This window comes from Paramisgurnus dabryanus, chromosome 14, assembly GCF_030506205.2.
Source record: "Paramisgurnus dabryanus chromosome 14, PD_genome_1.1, whole genome shotgun sequence".
NCBI lineage: Eukaryota > Metazoa > Chordata > Actinopteri > Cypriniformes > Cobitidae > Paramisgurnus > Paramisgurnus dabryanus.
The window spans coordinates 5,634,201-5,653,346 of record NC_133350.1 but is presented as its reverse complement, the minus strand read 5'-3'; the positions used below and the strand labels follow the sequence as shown (position 1 = coordinate 5,653,346).

The following is a 19,146-nucleotide window of genomic DNA, read 5'->3' as shown; positions in this document are numbered from 1 at the left end:
CACTAGTTGGTCTTATAATTGAAGACATCAAGCAAAGTTTAGTTTCTTGCTAAACTAAAGTGTGTAGTCATGTAACTTGCCAGATGTAATCATAGTCATGACCAGAGGTTGCATGCACAATTTTCTCATTGTGCCATCTAATGGTCTTGAAATAGAAAAAGATTAGTTTTGCTTAAAACTACTGCAAACTTACATCTAAAATCATGAGTCATGATGGATTATTCCTTTCGTGGCTTGAAATATAATCATCGCTCCCTATGAACTAACGGGAATACCCTAGCAACCATTTTGCAAGGCCTATATCTCTGCATCAGAACATCGTAGATACATGGGGGTGGGCTCTTTTGACTCATTAACCTTGTTGTAACATTTTGTGTCCTAAGATTTGCCACAGCAGGCACCACTCCCATTTTTTCTTTAGAGATCTAGTGTTCCAGGCTTCTCAATAAGAGAGGGATGATTGCAGTGGAGTCCTGCGGCTGGCATATCCTGCTTCGGATTTAATTATACTCCTCATTCCTCGGCATTCAGTCTGCCAGATAGAGCCGATTTACCACGACAATCGATTCTGCTGCTTGAGATCCTAGACTGCAAAAATGTGGAATGGGGATTTGAATCGATGGTACATTTTACGTCTAATGAGACACCAGTGTATGTTTCTTCACCCTCAGAGGTCTTCATTTTTTCGAATGCCTTAATTTTTATACTCCTTACCATATCCCGATTTACCCCGACAATCGATTCTGTTGTTGGAGATCTGAGACCGCAAAGAAAGTGGAATGGGGAATCAAATTGGTGGTGCATTTCACATCTAATGAGACACCTGTGTATGTTTTGTCACCCTCAGAGGGCTTCATTTTTTCCGAATGCCTTCATTTTTATACTCTTTACGTATAGTGAGAGACTATGTGGCTACACAAACAGTGAGAAATCAATTTATCTCCTGTATTGATTCTTTTGTTAAAAGTATTGGCAAATGAAAGTTTAAAGTGTTTAAAAGTTAAGGCCTTTGATTTTGTTTGGGTGCATTTGCATAAGGGGAAGTTTTCAAGGGAAGAGCTAACAGAGCATGGTGCCTTTGTCTTCACTCTAAAGATTGCTGGGGTGTCGGGTATCAATCTTAAATACACCAATGTCATTACACACCACTATACAGGTCGCAAATCGATAATTGCAAACGCAGGGATGTGCAGCGCAACGTTATCGCTATTAAATAAGTGCTTATTTAATATCCGGGTAAAACCTGCAGTGTAACCGAGCCATCCTGACTCAATTAGACCTCTGAATGATTCAGCACCTTATGGGAAACCCACATCCGCTGAAATACCATCTCAGCTATTAAAAACCCAAGAGTTCACCACTTATACCTAGACTGTGTTTGATAAGTAAAGGTCTGGTTTGTTTGATTGACAGGAAGCATCATTTTGGGTCCACCCCGTCTATATCAGGAGCTGCAGGAGCTTCAACATGACCTGTCGGTGGTGGAGCAAGTCACCCTGCTGGTGGGGACCTTACAGGGAACGTACCAGGTAATCACATGCATTTGCACGCACACACACCAGCTGTACAAATAAGATCAGCCGTGCTTTCGAATAAATGAATTGAAAAAAGAGCAGAATTTGAATTCCCCACAAAAAGCGATGCAAATGTGATGTAAAAAATAGATCAAAGTAGAACTTATTAAGCAACATAACAAAAGCGATATCAGTCACATATGCCCGAGCCATCTGGGTAGGGAAAGCATTTTCGGCGCAATTAAATTTAATTGTGATCAAAGTTCAGCAACCAAAGACGTACATAATCAATTGATTACTACGGATGGCACTTGATGGTCGGGTGACAGCACGGGTAAGTTCAGATGGGAGCTGGTTTTGAACAGCGTGTCTAAACAGCACAAGGAATCAGGACAGCTCCCATGAAGCCACTAAAAAAACAGCTAGGTTGGTTTTCGCACCTCCGAGCGTTGTACGGAAGAGCTTTTCTTGCCTGGTTTCGTGATCATAACCGTGCGATTGGCCTCACTTCAAACCCCTCACAATCCAATCAAAATGAAAATGTGCGGTGCACTGAAAAATGGGAGAACTTTTGCAGACCTCATTGATTCTGGAGATCCATTTGTATTTTGCTTATGGGAGATGTGATGAATTTTATGAAAGGGGTGAAGCCTTTATGATTGCATCAACATTTTGGGGCTAAAACCATAACTTTTATAACGATATAAAACAATGATGATGCATTTTCTGTGAGAAGGCGAGTTTGAAGGTGTCTTTGCTGTGTTTGTAGAATCTGAACACGGCGGTAGCACAGGATTGGTGTCTGGCCCTGCAGAGGCTTATCCGCATCAAAGAGGACCAGATTCAGAGTGCCAACAAATGCCGTTTGCGACTGCAAGTCCCTGGTCGACCAGACAAGTAAGTTAAACTTTTGAACCAAGGTTTGGGGTGCAGTTTGAATGCACACTCAGTTGATGTTTTTTTTCATAAATGTGCAGTGTACTGAGAAAGGAAACTTTGACAGACTTCATTGGTTTTGGAGATGGAAAGATGTAGAAAGATAACAGATGCGCTGGAAAGATGCAGAAAGATAACAGATGTTGGTTACTTGTGACAGTTTTTTATAATCACAAACAGTGATAGATTACAATATTGTTTTGATGGATTACATTATTCTGTCTTTACGAATTTAGGCAGCAAAACATGTTGCCTAATGGCTTTTGAAATATAATCAGGAAAAACTATTGAAGTCTCTGTGTGTCTGATATACTGTATTATAAACCATAAACTTGAAGTATACATTTGCATGAAGAGTAGTATTGTCTGAAGTGGAACAATAACTAAATATAATCGTATTAAATACAATGAATATTTTCTAACTATATTGTGCCATTTTTCTTTTTAGCAAAATCATTTAGTTTTTTTCCATTAGCATATTGAACCCTGTTATGTATAAACGTGATCTTGTTTGTGAAAACCATAAACTGTAAAGTAAAATAAATGTGGATGGCGTGATACCATAGACTTTCAATGTAAAAAATATTGCAAAGTGGTCGCTGACATCTTACGTCGATGATGTCATTTGGAGCCAAAATTTGCGCAGTAGCAAGCAGTATCAAAGCCCCGCCTACTTTCCAGTTGAACTGAATCACACACACACACACACACACACACACACACACACACACACACATCAGATTGCCACACCCCTTTTTAATAGCATCTAAAACTAACCTAAACATAACTTATTAGAAAACAAACACTTAAAAGTAAATCAACATACCGTAATAAAAATAAAGAACATTCTGTGAAAATATATCCTTTAATATGGACTAAGTAAGGCCGTGTCAAAGATTGAAATTAAAGTGAAATCAGTTATTGATAAACTTTGACGCTCTAAATCCCATAGTTAAAGGGACATTCCACTTTTTTGAAAATATATTATGCACTGCCCGAAAACAGTCCCCTGATATTGAAAGTAACCAAGGGGACTATTTTCAGGGCAGGGCGTAATATCACTACGCCTGCTGCAGCCATGTTACAGCAGCAAAGTCCATGATTATTACGCCAGAATGAGAGTATAGTCCCTAGCCATATGTGCCTAAAAAAACCCAACTTTTAATTTTCCGTAGGTCTTAGTACACAATGTAACTACAGAAGAGTCAAGTTTTAAATAGGAAAAATATCAAAACTCTGTATTTTTCAACGTGATGCTAATAGTCTAATCAGAATCAATGGATTGTGCTAAGCTATGCTAAAAGTGCTAGTGCCAGACCCGGGGATCAGCATATTTTCAAAAAAAGTGGAATGTCCCTTTGAGGGGGTCTCACACCCGACTAGAAGCGCAGTGTCGCGCCATGCGTTTAAAAACAGAATACATTATTTTCTATGAATTTACGCACACCGGCAGTGCCTGGACGCGTGCTGTCGGCAGCTGTCTGCTGCAACTTTGGACACTGCTCAAATCCCTGTCACACCACTCACATAGTAACATTAAATAACATCATATTTGTCCCACATCGTTAGCGATTAACATTGTCTGCTAACGTCTATTTTGTTTTTTGAAGTAGACGCTATCTGACTTACCTTGCGCTTTTAAATGTGCACTTCCGGTGTACGATACCTCTGAGTTGTCCTAGACGCGGCACTGTGCTTCTCGTCCGACGTGCGACCCCTTTAGATTGTGAGACTTTGGCCTGGATTGTACAGACAAGGTCACAAATGATAAAGAAATTAGTATAGAACAGTTATTATGTGCTAGAGTACACAAGTATGCAAAAATGAACGATTTGTTTATATACATTGTCTTAAAGGGCACCTATTATGCAAAATCCCCTTTTATAAGGCTTTGGACATAAATTTGTGTTGGCAGTGTGTGAACACAACCAACCTACAATGAACAAAATGCACACATTCTTTTTTAATCCCCATTGAACCAAAGCAATCTCATTAGACACACAATGTGATGTCACACTGATAAAGCTGCGCCCATGGCCACTGACTGACAGTCCTGCATTACCATAGTTTGCGCTCTCAGCGAGTTTTAAGCTATCTTTTTTATAAGGCATTTATAAGGCTCAAAGGTAAGATATTGTCTCAGACTGTATTTACGTCTCTTTTGGTAAGGGAGTGAAGAGCTGTAGCTCATTTGCATTTAAAGGTACATACATGAAAGTGCTTTTTTGCTCCCAGCCAAATTTCAGACATGCTATAATAAACGACCTGTGGGCTATTTTGAGCTTCAGACACATTTTGGGCACACCTGAGACTTATATTACATCGTATAAAAATTGGCATAATAGGTGCCCTTTAAGCAGGTTTTCCTGAGCGGCCCTGAAACGTAATGGCCACTGACAAACATGTTAATGTTCATCTCCAACAACGTTAAGATGATAAAGGAGCCTGGGCGCCATGTTAATTTCCCCTAATGAAAGCACATTACCCAGCTTTATTTGCGGGCACCCGTTAAAAGCCTGCCCCTTGTCACCTTTAACGAAACCGAGCAGCAAATTACAAGCCTAATAGCATGACGGGAAATCATTAAGTGATCGTTCTCAGATTCAGTACCGCAAGGATTGCTGGTGGTACAGTTACGCAGCCCTTTCAGTCTGGGAAGTGCTACAGTACGGCTCATCATAGAGCGTATTCAATTCATTTAACTTAGTCTTGGAGCCGCTGTTTCCTATTTGGAGCACTAGTGTCATTTCTCTTTGACGCCTAGACAGGGCCTTTAATGTTCTCTTATTATGTCACATTAGGAGTCAGTGAATGTAAATGTGTCAGAGAGGAGGCGGCGCATTTTTCACAGTGCTGTGCACCTGAATGTGCTTATCTTAATGATGCAGAGTAAGAGCGGAAACTTCACTCACAGAATCGGCCGTGGAAAGTGGAGAAATGAAGACAGATTAGTGGGGATGCATGTAAGAGAAGAACAGAAGAGAAAAGCAGGGAGAATGAACTTTAAAGAGATAGTAAAATCATTTTTTATCATGCACTCAACCTCAAGGTCTTTCAAAAGCTGTATGACATTACAGTCATGAATATTTGGTTGTGTTTTTCTTATTTTGGGTGAAATGCAGCTGAGCATCTTTGTCTTAAAAAAGGTTTTATATGTAAACCGTGACAAATGCTAAACTTATGCTATTTTAGTGGTTTACAAGTGTATGATTTTCTCCTGGTATCTGTCAAATCCCCTGCTATTCAGACCTGCTTGGTATTTAGATATTTATAGATATTTAGCCCTGTCTCTTAATTAAACAGATGTACCCTAATTTTCAAAACCCATTTAAAGGGATAGTTCGGCCAAAAATGCCGTTCCTCAGCCCCAAGCCGTTCCAGATGTCTATCATTTTTCAGACAAACACATTTTCAGTTATTTTAGAAAATGTTTTAGATCTTTCAGTTAATCAAATGTAAAGTTACATGGTCCACGTCTTTCAAGTACAAAAAATGTGCATCCCTCCTTCACAAAAGAAATCCAGACGGCTCCACGATGATAAACAAAGGTCTTCTGAGGGTAATCCGCGCCGTTTTGTTGTAGAAATATCCATATTTAAAACTTTATTAACGAAAATAACTACCTTTCGGTAACGCCGCCATCTTAGACTCCTCTGTATTCAGGAGAGAGTATCAGCGTAATGTACGCACTTTTCTTAGTGACGTATGACAAATTCGGAGGGTGGGGGGCACAGAGCAGCACAACAGAATCGTCCGTAAACTGCATACGCTCTCATCTTAAATGCAGACGCGACTAAGATGGCAGCTTTACCGGAAGCTAGTAATTTTTGTTTATAAAGTTTTAAATATTTATATTTCTAAAACAACACCGCGCTGATTACCCTCCAAAGGCCTTTGTTTATCATCGTGGAGCCGTTTGGATTTATTTTGTGAAGGATGGATGCACATTTTTTGGACTTGAAAGACCTGGACCTTGTAACTTTACATTTGATTAACTGAAACATCTAAAACATTTTCTAAAATAACTGAAAATGTGTTTGTCTGAAAAATTATGCACATATGCATCTCAGACAGCTTGGGTTTAATATCATTTTTGGCCGAACTATTCCTTTAAGCCTGCTATGATGTCATTGTGCAATGACATTATTAGAAACAAACAAGGTGAATGAGTGTAGCACAGAGGACATGAAATATACTGTATGGTGATAGGTCTTGGAGACATTCATTTAGAAAAAATTGTATATACCACATTTAAAAGACACTATAAGGTGTCTAGGGGAAAAGGTGCAGTATCGGGGACATGGTGGTGTAGCGTGCTTGGGCATGATAAAGGAGGATGGGTGTCAGTCAGGGCCAGGTCTGGACAATTGTATTCTAATTGAACTAAAGCAGCCCGTTGCTGAAGGACGCCTGGCTGTCATGAGGGAATTAGGGTCAGGGTAATGGGACATGTTAAGAACCCAGTTTCCATATTCTCAGATCCACACACTTAAGTAGGATATAATATAATATAATGGAATAGAATGTAGTATTTGTCATAGCAATAGTGTTTAAAACCCTGAGTATAGTATATCTTTATACGTGTATATGAAGGTACGCGCACAGTCGAACACACAGCTTTGCAAAATATAGTTTTTTACTTGTATATGTATGTACACAGATGTCAATGCATGCGCATTGCGACATAATGCAATGCATCTTCTGGGCTATACATTTCTCCTGTACGTGCATGCACAACTAGGTGTACAAATACGCGCAATTGCAAAGTTTCACACCATTATTTCCTTTTTTGTTTTCCCTTTTTGTCTTTGTCTTAGTTCCTTCCTAAATGTGTTTTCTCAATTCCAGATTTTGTTTCCCTATTCCCTGCCATATTTCCTTATCTTTTCCCCCTTCTTCTCGCCATTTCCTTAATTCTATTCACGTTCTCCGTCATTACTCCCAGATTTAGTTTTTCTCTTTTTCTGCATTATTTCTTGATCCGTTTTCTGCTTCACTTTATTTCCTCCTCACTGTAAAAAATACTTTGCTGCCTTAAAATTTTTTGTTGAATCAACTCGAATTTACAAGTCATTTCAACTTTCTATTATTTATCTTGACAAAAGATGAGTTGTTATAACTACAGGTGAGTTATTATAAAATGAAGTTGACTTTTCTCAACTATATTTTATAAGTTGTGACCACTCATCTCTTTTGACATGACTTGTAAATCTGAGTTGATTTAACAAAAAATTTTAAAGGCAGCAAAGTATTTTTTACAGTGCTCTTTCCTTATCATTTTGTTTCCAAATTTTCTTTATAAAAATGCAAAAAGCAGCATGTTGGGATAAAAGAAAATAAAGCATTGAGCAAAGAAAATAAGTTAGTTTAATGGCACATTTCTCCTGGTTTCCTGGTTAGACACACACACACAAATCCCCCCTCCACCCTTCTCTTTACCAAACACGCAAGTATAGATGTAGAGAGCGAAAGAGTCAGCATGCATCCCTTGTTTTTTGTTTTTCACCTGCTGTTAGTCTAGGAGCCTTTTGTAGCATCAGACAACACCTCTCAGCGAGAAGCAAATGGGACAGTGACACACGAGAAATTTTAAAGTGCCACAGATTCAGGAAGCAGAATAATTAACACCACCCATTCACTTGCAACAAATCTGTGTGTGTGTGCCTCCGTGCCTTGACGGTTATACATTGACAAAAACACGGCTGTCTGATTGGGTATGAAAAATTAATGTTGTATACACAGATGCTGTAACAGACCGAGGTTTCAACAGTAGAATGTTTTTATTCTCTGTTTACAGAGACCTGATTATTTACACTGTATTTTAATGTGATTATGTGTTTATATCATTCAGTATAAGGGAGTTTACATGCTTTTGTGCATTACAATATATACATTTTATCAGTATATGTGTTCCCTGAGTTCAAATCCAGTACCTTTTGCGCTGCTAATGCTCTGAAATGGAGCCAGGAGTTATTAACTAAAAGCAGTAATGCTACCCATATAACTACATTTTTTAGTGTATAGTGGTAGTTAAGCTGTATATAGTAACTTTTCTGTGCACCGGTGTTTCTGTGATAAAAACCTAATTTTTTCTTTTGTCATATTGTATTAAAGCTGCAATAACTTTTCCCTCTATAGTGCCACCTCATTTTGAAACATAAATTGCAGGTTACTTTATGTCCTATATATATATATATATATAAGTAGTTCTAGCTTGGCATTCTCTACATATCAAGGTATCTTCCGTGCAGAATGAAAGATTTGAAAGAATTCCACATGAAATAAAAATGGATTTCCAGGACAGCTGAATTGATCTTGAACTAATGCCCCGCCATTATAAGTATAAAGCTCAAAATCCACTTCCTGCTTGATTTAGAGTCTACTCCAATCTGGACGGAGAAGAGCCGAGTATTTTGTGCTACATCTTTTCAGCCATCTGTCCTGTCATTCTGCATTAGTGTCACACACATGCCACAGGACTGACCTGCAGCCATAAATTTTAGCGCTTATTTATTTCTTTGTGTCTTTGAAAACCCTGTGCTCAGAGTAAGAGAGAAAAATCTATGAGGTGTTGTTGCATTTTCCATCCCGGGAAGGAGCCAGACAGCACCAGAATGTTTATTTGGAATTCGCTTTCGTTATCTCTAAGTATATTCGATGGTTTCAGTTCATTCTTCCATAACTGTGTCTCTTTGCACTTCACACTTTCTCTTTCTGTCTCCCTCTCCCCCGGGTTGGTAATAAACGCAGAGCAGGTGGAGGATGTCGGTGTGACAGTAGCCAAGTCAGACATCATGCTATTTTCTACAGTCAATTACCTTGTAATGATGTTTGAATGTGAATTGCCTTCCGTGATGTCAATTGTTTTTTAACAAATGAGTACGTAACTTGGTGAAGGCCTGGACAGCTTTTTGGGTAGATATAAGAGATACTATAATAATATAAGAATATGTTAACTCATTCCCAGTCACTATCGCGTCAATTAAGAGAAAACATTTGCCTACAAAAAAAAAAAAAAAACGTGTTTCTGTTGAGTTTATAATATCTGTAAGATATTATCTGCAGTACTGCGATCTTACCAATATAAAAAAACATTATTTATAAATTTTACACTACGTTTATGTTTTGATAATATTTCTGAATCTGATCTCTAACAAAATTCCTTTACAAAAATGCAATTATTTCAGCTTTCTGCTCAAAATACCCATATGTCGGAGTTTATGAACCGATAAAAAAATTAAGATACAGTTGAAACAGTTTTTCCCCCTTTTTGTTTGTTTGTTTATCGCTTGTTTGAAAACAGAGGGTCTGTTCTTTCATTTGATATATTTGTATTTTTATATATTTTTAGAAGTAAATTTTCCTTGGAGTGCATTTTGTGAAACTTTTGTAAAAATAATAATAAATGCTGGCAGGCAACTTTTCAGTCTGGCGGGGAAAGAGTTAAAAGTAACTTTCTGGGGATTGGAATAAAAAAATATTATAATAATAACTGCAACAACTAATCGATAATATTTGATAACACATCTGTTCCCCTCAAAGAAAAATGGCGCGTCCAAAATCGCCTACTTCCATACTAAATAGTAGACAAGGCGAGTCCGAATTTATATATATATATATTAGGGCTGTCAATAGATTAAAATATTTAATCTAGATTAATCGCATGATTTCATGAGTTAACTTGTGATTAATCGCAAATGAATCTCACATTTTTATCTGTTCTAAATTTACCTAAATAAAACACTTTTCAAGTTTTTAATGCTCTAATCAACACAGATTTGGACAAATATATATGTTATATGCAAATGTATGTTTACAACAGCCTGTTTACATTTTCAACAGAAACATCAGCCATAGTTTTATATATGATTTTACATTTAGAAGACCTTGTTCTTTCTCCATTTCTGTTTGCTGCGGCATCATTTGTGACCTGTGCTGGCAAATTGAGTTTTAATTTTTAAAAATTAGTTATTTAATTTGTAACATTTTCTATTAAAAAACTTCAAAACAATGCATGATGTGTTGGAATCTGACAAAACATGACAGAACTACACCTGTTTACGTAAAGCAAAAACAATATTAATATATGTTAAATATATGTTTTTCTTTATTTCTTTAATTTTGACATTGAGACAGACAGCTTTAAGATACTGTAGGCTAATGCAAGAGTTTAATATAATGACACACAACAGTTAATATATAATATATATATGTATATAAATATATATACACACACACATATATATATATATAATCTGAGTATCATTTAGGCATTCACGATTATGCCACTGGGGCATGAAATCAATCTTGTTTTAGAAAGAAGTATAACAAATTTTCAAAAATGGATGCAATTAACTTGAATATAAAGATAAAAGTTATTCTGCATTTATTTTAAAACTAGATTTTTTGCATTCTCTATTTTATAATCACTGACCTCCTTATTTGCCATTGACCCTTACAATCATCAATGCAGAAATGAAATTGCATTGTAAATCTAAAGTGTCACATTCCAAAGTCAAATTCAAGTGGATTTCATGTGGCCAGTGTCCTTCAACAACACCTATTAAAAACCTCCTCCCATCCAGAACCACAAAGTGTGGTCTTGCACGCTCGGTCCTCTCTTGTAGAAGGCATAGCCGAGAAGTTCTGGTCCATTAACCTGGCTAAACACTTTGGCTCAAAATGCATATCAGCTCGGCAAGCTCCGTTCAGCTTCTGGCCTGGCCCTCTCCTTACGTGACCTCCATACCATTCACAAATCCCACATTCTCCTGGACCCTTTCTTTTCTTTTGTCACTTGGGATGGATTACAGAAAAAATGAGTTGTTGTGTTGGTAAAAATCTCCAAATCTATGCTGTGGAAACATCTGCTGTCTCCTTTCCTCCCATAAGACGAGAACACATGGAGGAATGAGATCCATGCTCAGCTTGAAAACAAGCTATAGGCGGGAGTGACATCTGCTCTTCCCAGGGTTGCTTGGTGCACTGCAGTAAAACCTCTTGTATTATTAATACTGATAATTAAGATGCCACCATATTGTGCTGCGTTTGTACATCAGCACTTGAAATATAAGAGAATCGCCTTCCTAAGATGACCACGGTTGATTAGATCTCTGGGGTGTTTTTCTCATGCAGGTCTGGCCGTCCTGTGAGCTTCACTGTGGTCTTCAACACTCCAAGTCCACTCAGTAAGATCTCCTGGGTCAACCGGTTACATCTTGCCAAGATAGCATTAAGTAAGTCCTGACTTTAATCAACTTTTCACCCATCTATCTATCTATGTATCTATCTATCTATCGTACATGGCCACATCATGGGTTAAATGATGTGGCCTGCATAAGGTGAACAAATGACCTTCATAAGGTGCAGTTTATTCCAATTTGTGATGTCCTTTATCCTTTATTATGTTTATTTAAGGCTCGTTCTGTTTATTTTACTTGTGTAAATATGCACACAGCTGTAAGAATGATGGTAAGAATGGTAAGACTTTATAAAGCCCAATGTGTGCTACATGTTGAAAAATAACGTCCATTACAATTTCACATTGTATACTGTAGCTTGGTTATCTAATCTTAGCATTTACAACTTTCTGACTTGTGTGCTTGTCACATCAGCAATGAATCAGAGGCATGTAGGCATGTTTTATTTCGGTTACATCAGCGCATAAACCAATTTTAATATGTTGTTACCTTGGGGCAAGGAGATGATTTATCTGCAGTATCTTTTCCCTGAAGAGGTTACACCTACTCCGCTCATAACATTCAAACAGAAGTTGCTTGCTTTCTACCTCTGGTTTATTCTGTAAGTTTGCTGTATTTTAGTTATGAATTGCCACTACTGTGGGTACTGGCAGATTGCCGTGTCTTCAAGAAAATTACGTTTCACAAGAGATCTCAGGATGCCAGCAGTGGAAGAACTTTCTTCCTAAATCTACTGTAAATCGTTCTCAAAAGCCATTTTGGATTAATTTATTATCTTCCGTGACTTTCAAAGTATGTAGTTTTGGCCAGTGTGTCAATTGCTCAGAGACTTTCTGCCCAAAATATGATCCACAGCTGTCACTGGGGCTGTACCCTTTCAAAAATAAAGTAAACCTTTGCAGCTTAAAGTTCATATTAGTACTTCAGAGGTCCATATTAGCATCTCAAAGGTACATATTGGTACCAAATGTATACATATCTGTCCCTAATGATATTAGAACCCTTTTGAAGGACACTTTACTGCCCCAGTGTCAGGTGAGGTACATATTTGAACAATTTTTTCTAAGAGTGTGTGAAGTCAAATTGAATATGTCATATTTGTCTTTAAAGGGATAGTTCAGCCAAAAATGATATTAAACCCATGATTTACTCACCCCAAGCTGTCCGAGTTGCATATGTCCATCGTTTTTCAGACAAACACATTTTCGGATATTTTAGAAAATGTTTTAGATCTTTCAGTTGATTAAATGTAATGTTACGGGGTCCACGACCTTCAAGTCCAAAAAAAGTGCATCCATCCTTCACAAAATAAATCCAAATGGCTCCAGGATGATAAACAAAGGTCTTCTGAGGGTAATCCGCCCGGTGTTGTTGTAGAAATATCCATATTTAAAACTTTATTAACATAAATAACTACCTTCAGGTAGCGCCCCCATCTTAGTCGCGTCCGCATTCAGGATGAGAGCTTACGCAGCCTACGGAGGTTACTCTGCTGCTGCTCTGTGCCCCCGCCCTCCGAATTTTTCATACGTCAGTAAGAAAAGTGCGTACACTACGCTAATACTCTCTCCTGAATACAGAGGAGTCTAAGATGGCGGCGCTACCGGAAGGTATTTATTTACGTAAATAAAGTTTTAAATATGGATATTTCTACAACAACACCACGCGGATTACCCTCAGAAGACCTTTGTTTATCATCCTGGAGTGTTTGGATTTATTTTGTGAAGGATGGACGCACTTTTTTTGGACTTGAAGGTTGTGGACCCCTTAACATTACATTTAATCAACTGAAAGATCTAAAACATTTTCTAAAATATCCGAAAATGTCTGAAAAACGATGGACATATGCAACTCGGACAGCTTGGGGGTGAGTAAATCATGGGTTTAATATCTATAATGACTGTAATGACTTTAGACCAGATTTTTGTTGGTCAATGGCGTAGTCTCTTTTAGTTGCCTCAAAATAGCAACCCGTCAACAATGCGCCTGAACACACCTCTGTTTTAGACCAGAACGCCCATGGGTGCAAAATTGGGCAAAAATGCATTTGCTATTTAAACAACGTGGTGCTAAACGTGAAAATAATAATTGCGCTGGATTGAAACTAGCAAAAGAGACTTGCGCCGCGCATTTCGCTGCATTGTGCCGGGTGTATGATAGATAGGGTGGCCATTCGGCCAGTTTTCGGACACGTCCCAGCCAGGATTTCGGGTGCGTTCTCAGAAGGTTTAATATTTCAGAAAAGCAACCGTTACATTTCAATGTAAGAATGAAACTACAATGATTGCATGTCTTAAAAGAAATACATCTTAATTTTGTCATGTATTTTAACTGAAATGGGAGAACCTCGATGACGTATGTGGTCGAGCAATGCGACTTCCGGAAAACGTACCCGTAATCCTGGCCGGGACGTGTCCTGCGAAACTGGCACGAATGGCCACCCTAATGATACAGCCCATAAAGTGTACACCTTGTAAATGCATTAAGTCTAAGGGCTCTATCTTACACCCGGCGCAATGCAGCGCAATGCGCGACGCAAGTGTCTTTTGCTAGTTTCCACCCTAATTTTCACGTTTAGCGCCGCGTTGTTTAAATAGCAAATGCATTTGCGCCCCCTTTTGCGCCCATGGGCGTTCTGGTCTGAAAACAAGGTGTGTTCAGGCGCATTGTTGGCGCGTTGCTATTTTGAAGCAAAAAATAGACTACGCCATTGACAAACAAAAACCTGGTCTAAAGTCTAAAGTCAATGGCGCAATGTGTTTTATGTTATTTAAAGTTATTTAAATGCCTATACACGGGAGGACAACGCAGGTTTGCTTATCACAAGGTACATGAATGCGCAGCAGCACAAAAATGCTTTTAAATATGAAAGATTAAAGGATTGAATGTAAAAGATTGAGTCTCTTGGACATAAATGAGGAGTAATTATGAGACGTTAGAAGGCACAAAGAGCTGCTTCACCTGCAGCCTGGTAAGTAAATAAATGCTTTGCTTTGAACAAATGCGTCTGTTTTTAAATGTTTTTTTTATGGTACCTCACGGATTTATTGTATATGATGACTCTGTAACTGTGGATATGGTGAGATGAGAAACATTTTTAAGTAATGCTTAAAAAAACTCTTTGTTAAAAAAATGCTGTCCAAAGTGCTGAAACGTGAGGAGAGCCGTTTGTAAATTCTTTATCTCCTGTTTGTTACAAATAAAGTATTTTTAGAGTACAAACCTTATCTTAAATACTTGTAAATTATTTTTTGGTGATATTGGATAGCCATACATTTAAAGCAATTAAAAGCCTGCTTTTTTACTTCCATGACTAAAAGAAAACTGGTTTTAAAGGTTTTAATAAAAAAAATAACAATTTCAATACAAGTGGAAAAACAACATAATTATTTAACATAAATCTTAAACTGGGGATCTTCTTCCTCCGCTTAGTTTTTCAGTTTACAAAGTCCGTCATCTAAATAGGGATTAGACATAGCGCCAGAGCAACTGGCTTTTAAAGGGGATGAGAGCTGTGACTCTCATTGGTTTACTGCACGTTACGCCCAAAATACTCCCATTACAATAGGACCTACCTTTTCGACCATGCGGTCGGCGCAAAAACCATTTTTCCCGTCGTTAAATTAGCAAAAGTGGATTCGGACACGCCCATTTAGACGTTGCGCTGTGCGCTTTAGACAATGCGCTTAGATCGTTAAAATAGGGCCCTAAATGTAGGTTACACTCTACATTGCATTGAGTAAAAAAACCCACAGCCGATGGGTTAAATTAACCCAGAAAATGTTTATTTTTGACCCAACAATAGTTTGAAACAACCCAGCATAGGTTAATGCAACAACGGGTTGGGTTTATCCCTTTTGACCCATCACTTGTACGTTCTTTGCTTTTGTAGCTACAGGTTAACAAGGACAAAACAAGTCGATTTACTACATGAGGGACGTGATGAAAGTTTATTGCAACCTGTTTGATATAGACACATGGAGAAATGAGTAGAAATGGAGCAACGGGAGGTAGTTAAAAAATAACTGAGGGAGCAGTAAAAGTATTTTGATTGGAACCTGTTTTACCTCTTTAGATCCACGCTGGTTTCTAGTGCTAGGTACAAGGGCCCTATTTTCAAAGCTTTACAATGTTTTTGGTGAATCATCTTGTTTATAGAACAACAGTAATGGTCTTAAATATGCTGCCTATGGCTATTTGTAATCTCGGGGTGATGGAAATAGTTTATAGCAATAGGCAAATTGCAATCTCAGCTGACACTAAATGGATGTTGGCAGCGTAAGTGCCGATATCCCCAAAACACTAGCTAGTGATTGTGAGAGAATGACAAACAGTCCTAAGAGGCTTTCTCGCGAAAAATCACCTCCCATCGCTCGCATTTTCTTCCTCTGAGTGGTTTTTGCGAGAGGCTATTTGGCTGTCTCTGCATTTTCGGCTTTTCGTGCTTGGCTGCCCCTTGCTTAGCTGTCAGACTTTTGTTTTACGTAAACATCTCTTGCAAGCCTGTTGACCAGAAAGCGCTTTGATTCACAGTTCGTAGTATAACTTTAACACTTCACTACAGAGTCTTAACATTGCGTATTCGGGAACTCTAATTAAATGATGGGTATTTCCAGTTCATGTCTAAACATTCAGCGGTGAAAAGTGATTTGTGGACAATGGTTTTTCTCCAACCTGGTGAAGATGACCATAATTGTATTGCACCCACTCATTGCTTTCTTATTCGGCTAAATGAAATTACAATTTATGCGGGTGCGATTTGGCCTGTGTTCGCCGAGCTTCCTTACCTCCTTAGAGGACGTGTGGGTCTAATGTGGGCAGAAAAAAACCCTGTGGCTGTGGCGTAAGCTTGGCCCGACACACCCCAATAACCAAGTTTTGGATATCACATTCGAGCGATCAGTCCGGTGGTGACAGATACTGTTGCTTCAGCCCGAGTCACTTCCTTATGCCAAATCTGTCCTATCAAGACCTCCATTTCGCCATCCCTCGGGTCTTGTTTCACGCATATTGATTTTATTAACAAGCTGAGTGGAGTCTTTCTGCATTCACCGTCCCACCTGTCTGTGATATTTCCCTTCTTTGGAGTGTAACTTTTGGCTAATACAAAATTCACAGAAGCTGTTTTGTCTCTGATGAGGACCATTAACAAGGCTCCGCGAAGGGTAACATATGCTTGTATCTGCATAAAACAGGCTGTCAGAAAACAGTGTTTGTGATATTGTGGCGGCACGCTGGGAACTCACGGGGGTGGGAGATAGAGAGCGTCAACATGGCTGCGTATGAACATGTCCTGAGGGTTTCATTAATTATGAAGATATGGTTCAGAGATTGCTACTGCAGCTTCACGTGGTGCCGGAACAGGCTTGATTTTTCCAGAACGTTCCCTTGTCGCAGAATCTGAGATACATCCTTAATTAATATGTTCAGTCCAGACAGTGTTCATTTACAGGTTTCTAGAGTCATGAGTCATGTTTGTTTGACATGCAGACTTGAAGGGATCTCATGAGATACATGCAGGCAGAGTGTAGACTTTATCATTGAAGGGGAGTGGTGGTTCTATTAATGGCATTTTTAAGTAGTTGGACCTGTTGTCCTGTTTAGCTGTTTTCAACACATTGTAGTTTTAACTATAACTTTATGAAATGGGTATGTAGCATGACAGAATGTTTAATTGCTGTCATTTTATTGCACTATTAGCTTATATCTGAACAAATTTAGAAAATAATCAAACAGGCTATTCTAGATCTTCTCTCCAATATGTAGCCTATCGTCTCTCTTATATTCAGGTTTGAAAAAAGAAATACATTTTTAGTAAATTGATTCTTTTGGACACAAATGATTCCAAATACGATTGACCAATCTGAGTCTCTGGGTGGCACATACCGTATACTCTTAATTCACTTCTTTGTTATTATATTTTTGATTCATTCACTGTCAAAATAAAGGTACTGTAAAAAGTTGATCCCTGCGGGCAGTACCCTTCGAAAAATGACACTATTGCACCTACAGAGTTCATATTAGTACCTCAGAAGTACATATTTGTACCAAAGAGTGTATATTAGTACCTCAAATTGCTAACAAATGTCTACATATCTATACCTAGATACTGTATGAGGACCTTTTTAACTCATTCCCTACATGCCATGTTTTGAAAAGTTTCCAGCATTTTTTGTGATTTTCACAAAAGTTTTCACAGGAAAAGTTTCTTCTAAAAATATATAAACATACAAATAGATCAAATGAAAGAACAGATTCTCTGCTTTCAAACAAACAATAAACAAACAAACAAACAAAACAGGATTTTTTTTCTCTGCTTATAAACTCTTAAATATGGGTGTCTTTAATTAAAAATATTTTTTGTTAGCAAAAAGCTAAAATAATTGCATTTTTGTGAAGGAATTTTGTTAGAGATCAGATTCAGAACGATTATTAAAACATATACAGAGTTTAAAATAGTAAATAACGTTTTGGCTTCAGTTTTTTCATAAATTGGGTAAGTGCCATCTAGTTGATAATCGCGGTATTGCAGATTATCATAAAAATGTATCAGTAACACAGTTTTTTTTAATTCAAATGTTTTCTTTTAATTGACGAGGTAACTTGTCAATGGCGGGAAAAGAGTTAAAGGGTACTGCCCCAGTGACAGCTTGGTACAATTTTTGATCATTTTTCTTATTAACTCTTTCACCGCCAGCGTTTTTAAAAAAAGTTGCCAGCCAGCGCCAGCGTTTTTCATGATTTTCACCAAAGTTTAATGCCTTCCAGAAAATGTTCTTCTTTAAATATATAAACATACAATATACCAAATGAAAGAACAGACCCTCTGCTTTCAAACAAAAAAACCCGTTAGTGGTTCTTTTGCAATCAGCTTTTGAATATGGGTAGGTTTTTGCAAAAACACCATATTTTGAGCAAAAAGCAAAAAAAAATTCCATTTTTGTGACAGACTTTTCATAGAGATCCCATCCAGAGCGATCTTTAAAACAGACACGGACATGCAGCAGCTTGCCATAGGGCAATACTTCCGGTTTTAAAAAGTTGCGGAAGGGCGCCACCTGGTGGATAATAGCGGTATTGCGGAAAGACGGAAAATCTCGTCATTGGTGGGGAAGCGTTTTCTCTTAATTGACGAGATATCTCGTCAATGGCGGGGAAAGAGTTAAATACTAAGATGCTTTTATCACATGGTTGGGGAAAAATATGGACAAAACCCAATTGTTGGGTTTTAAAGCAACACCAAAGAGCTTTTTTTTGCCTTAAAATAACATTTCCAAAAAAGTTTCAGTCATTCATTTACTTGAAGCAGATTGGACGGCACTTTCACATTCGCTTTGCAGCCCTCTATCGGCCAAAACAGCACTAAAGAAGTTTCCAGCCGTCAGGTCGCGGTCCTGTAGTTCGAGTGAAAACTACAAAAACTTGCTTTACGGCAGACCTACAATCCAATCAGAGCCAGCTTTTCTGCAGTAGGCTAAATTATTTGGTAATGGACA

The 19,146-nt window shown here is 38.1% G+C and overlaps 1 protein-coding gene across 6 annotated transcripts in view; it reads left to right on the top strand.

Annotated features, from left to right (window-relative positions):
• Positions 1-19,146, top strand: part of arhgef10la (Rho guanine nucleotide exchange factor (GEF) 10-like a) — a 172,205-nt gene that overhangs the window by 74,124 nt on the left and 78,935 nt on the right. For all 6 annotated transcript variants that reach the window (XM_073811800.1, XM_065241163.1, XM_073811799.1 and 3 more), the window contains 3 exons: positions 1,414-1,529; positions 2,284-2,411; positions 11,586-11,686. In XM_073811800.1, coding sequence (XP_073667901.1) covers positions 1,414-1,529; positions 2,284-2,411; positions 11,586-11,686 — 345 coding nt within the window. The remainder of the gene's footprint in view (positions 1-1,413; positions 1,530-2,283; positions 2,412-11,585; positions 11,687-19,146) is intronic.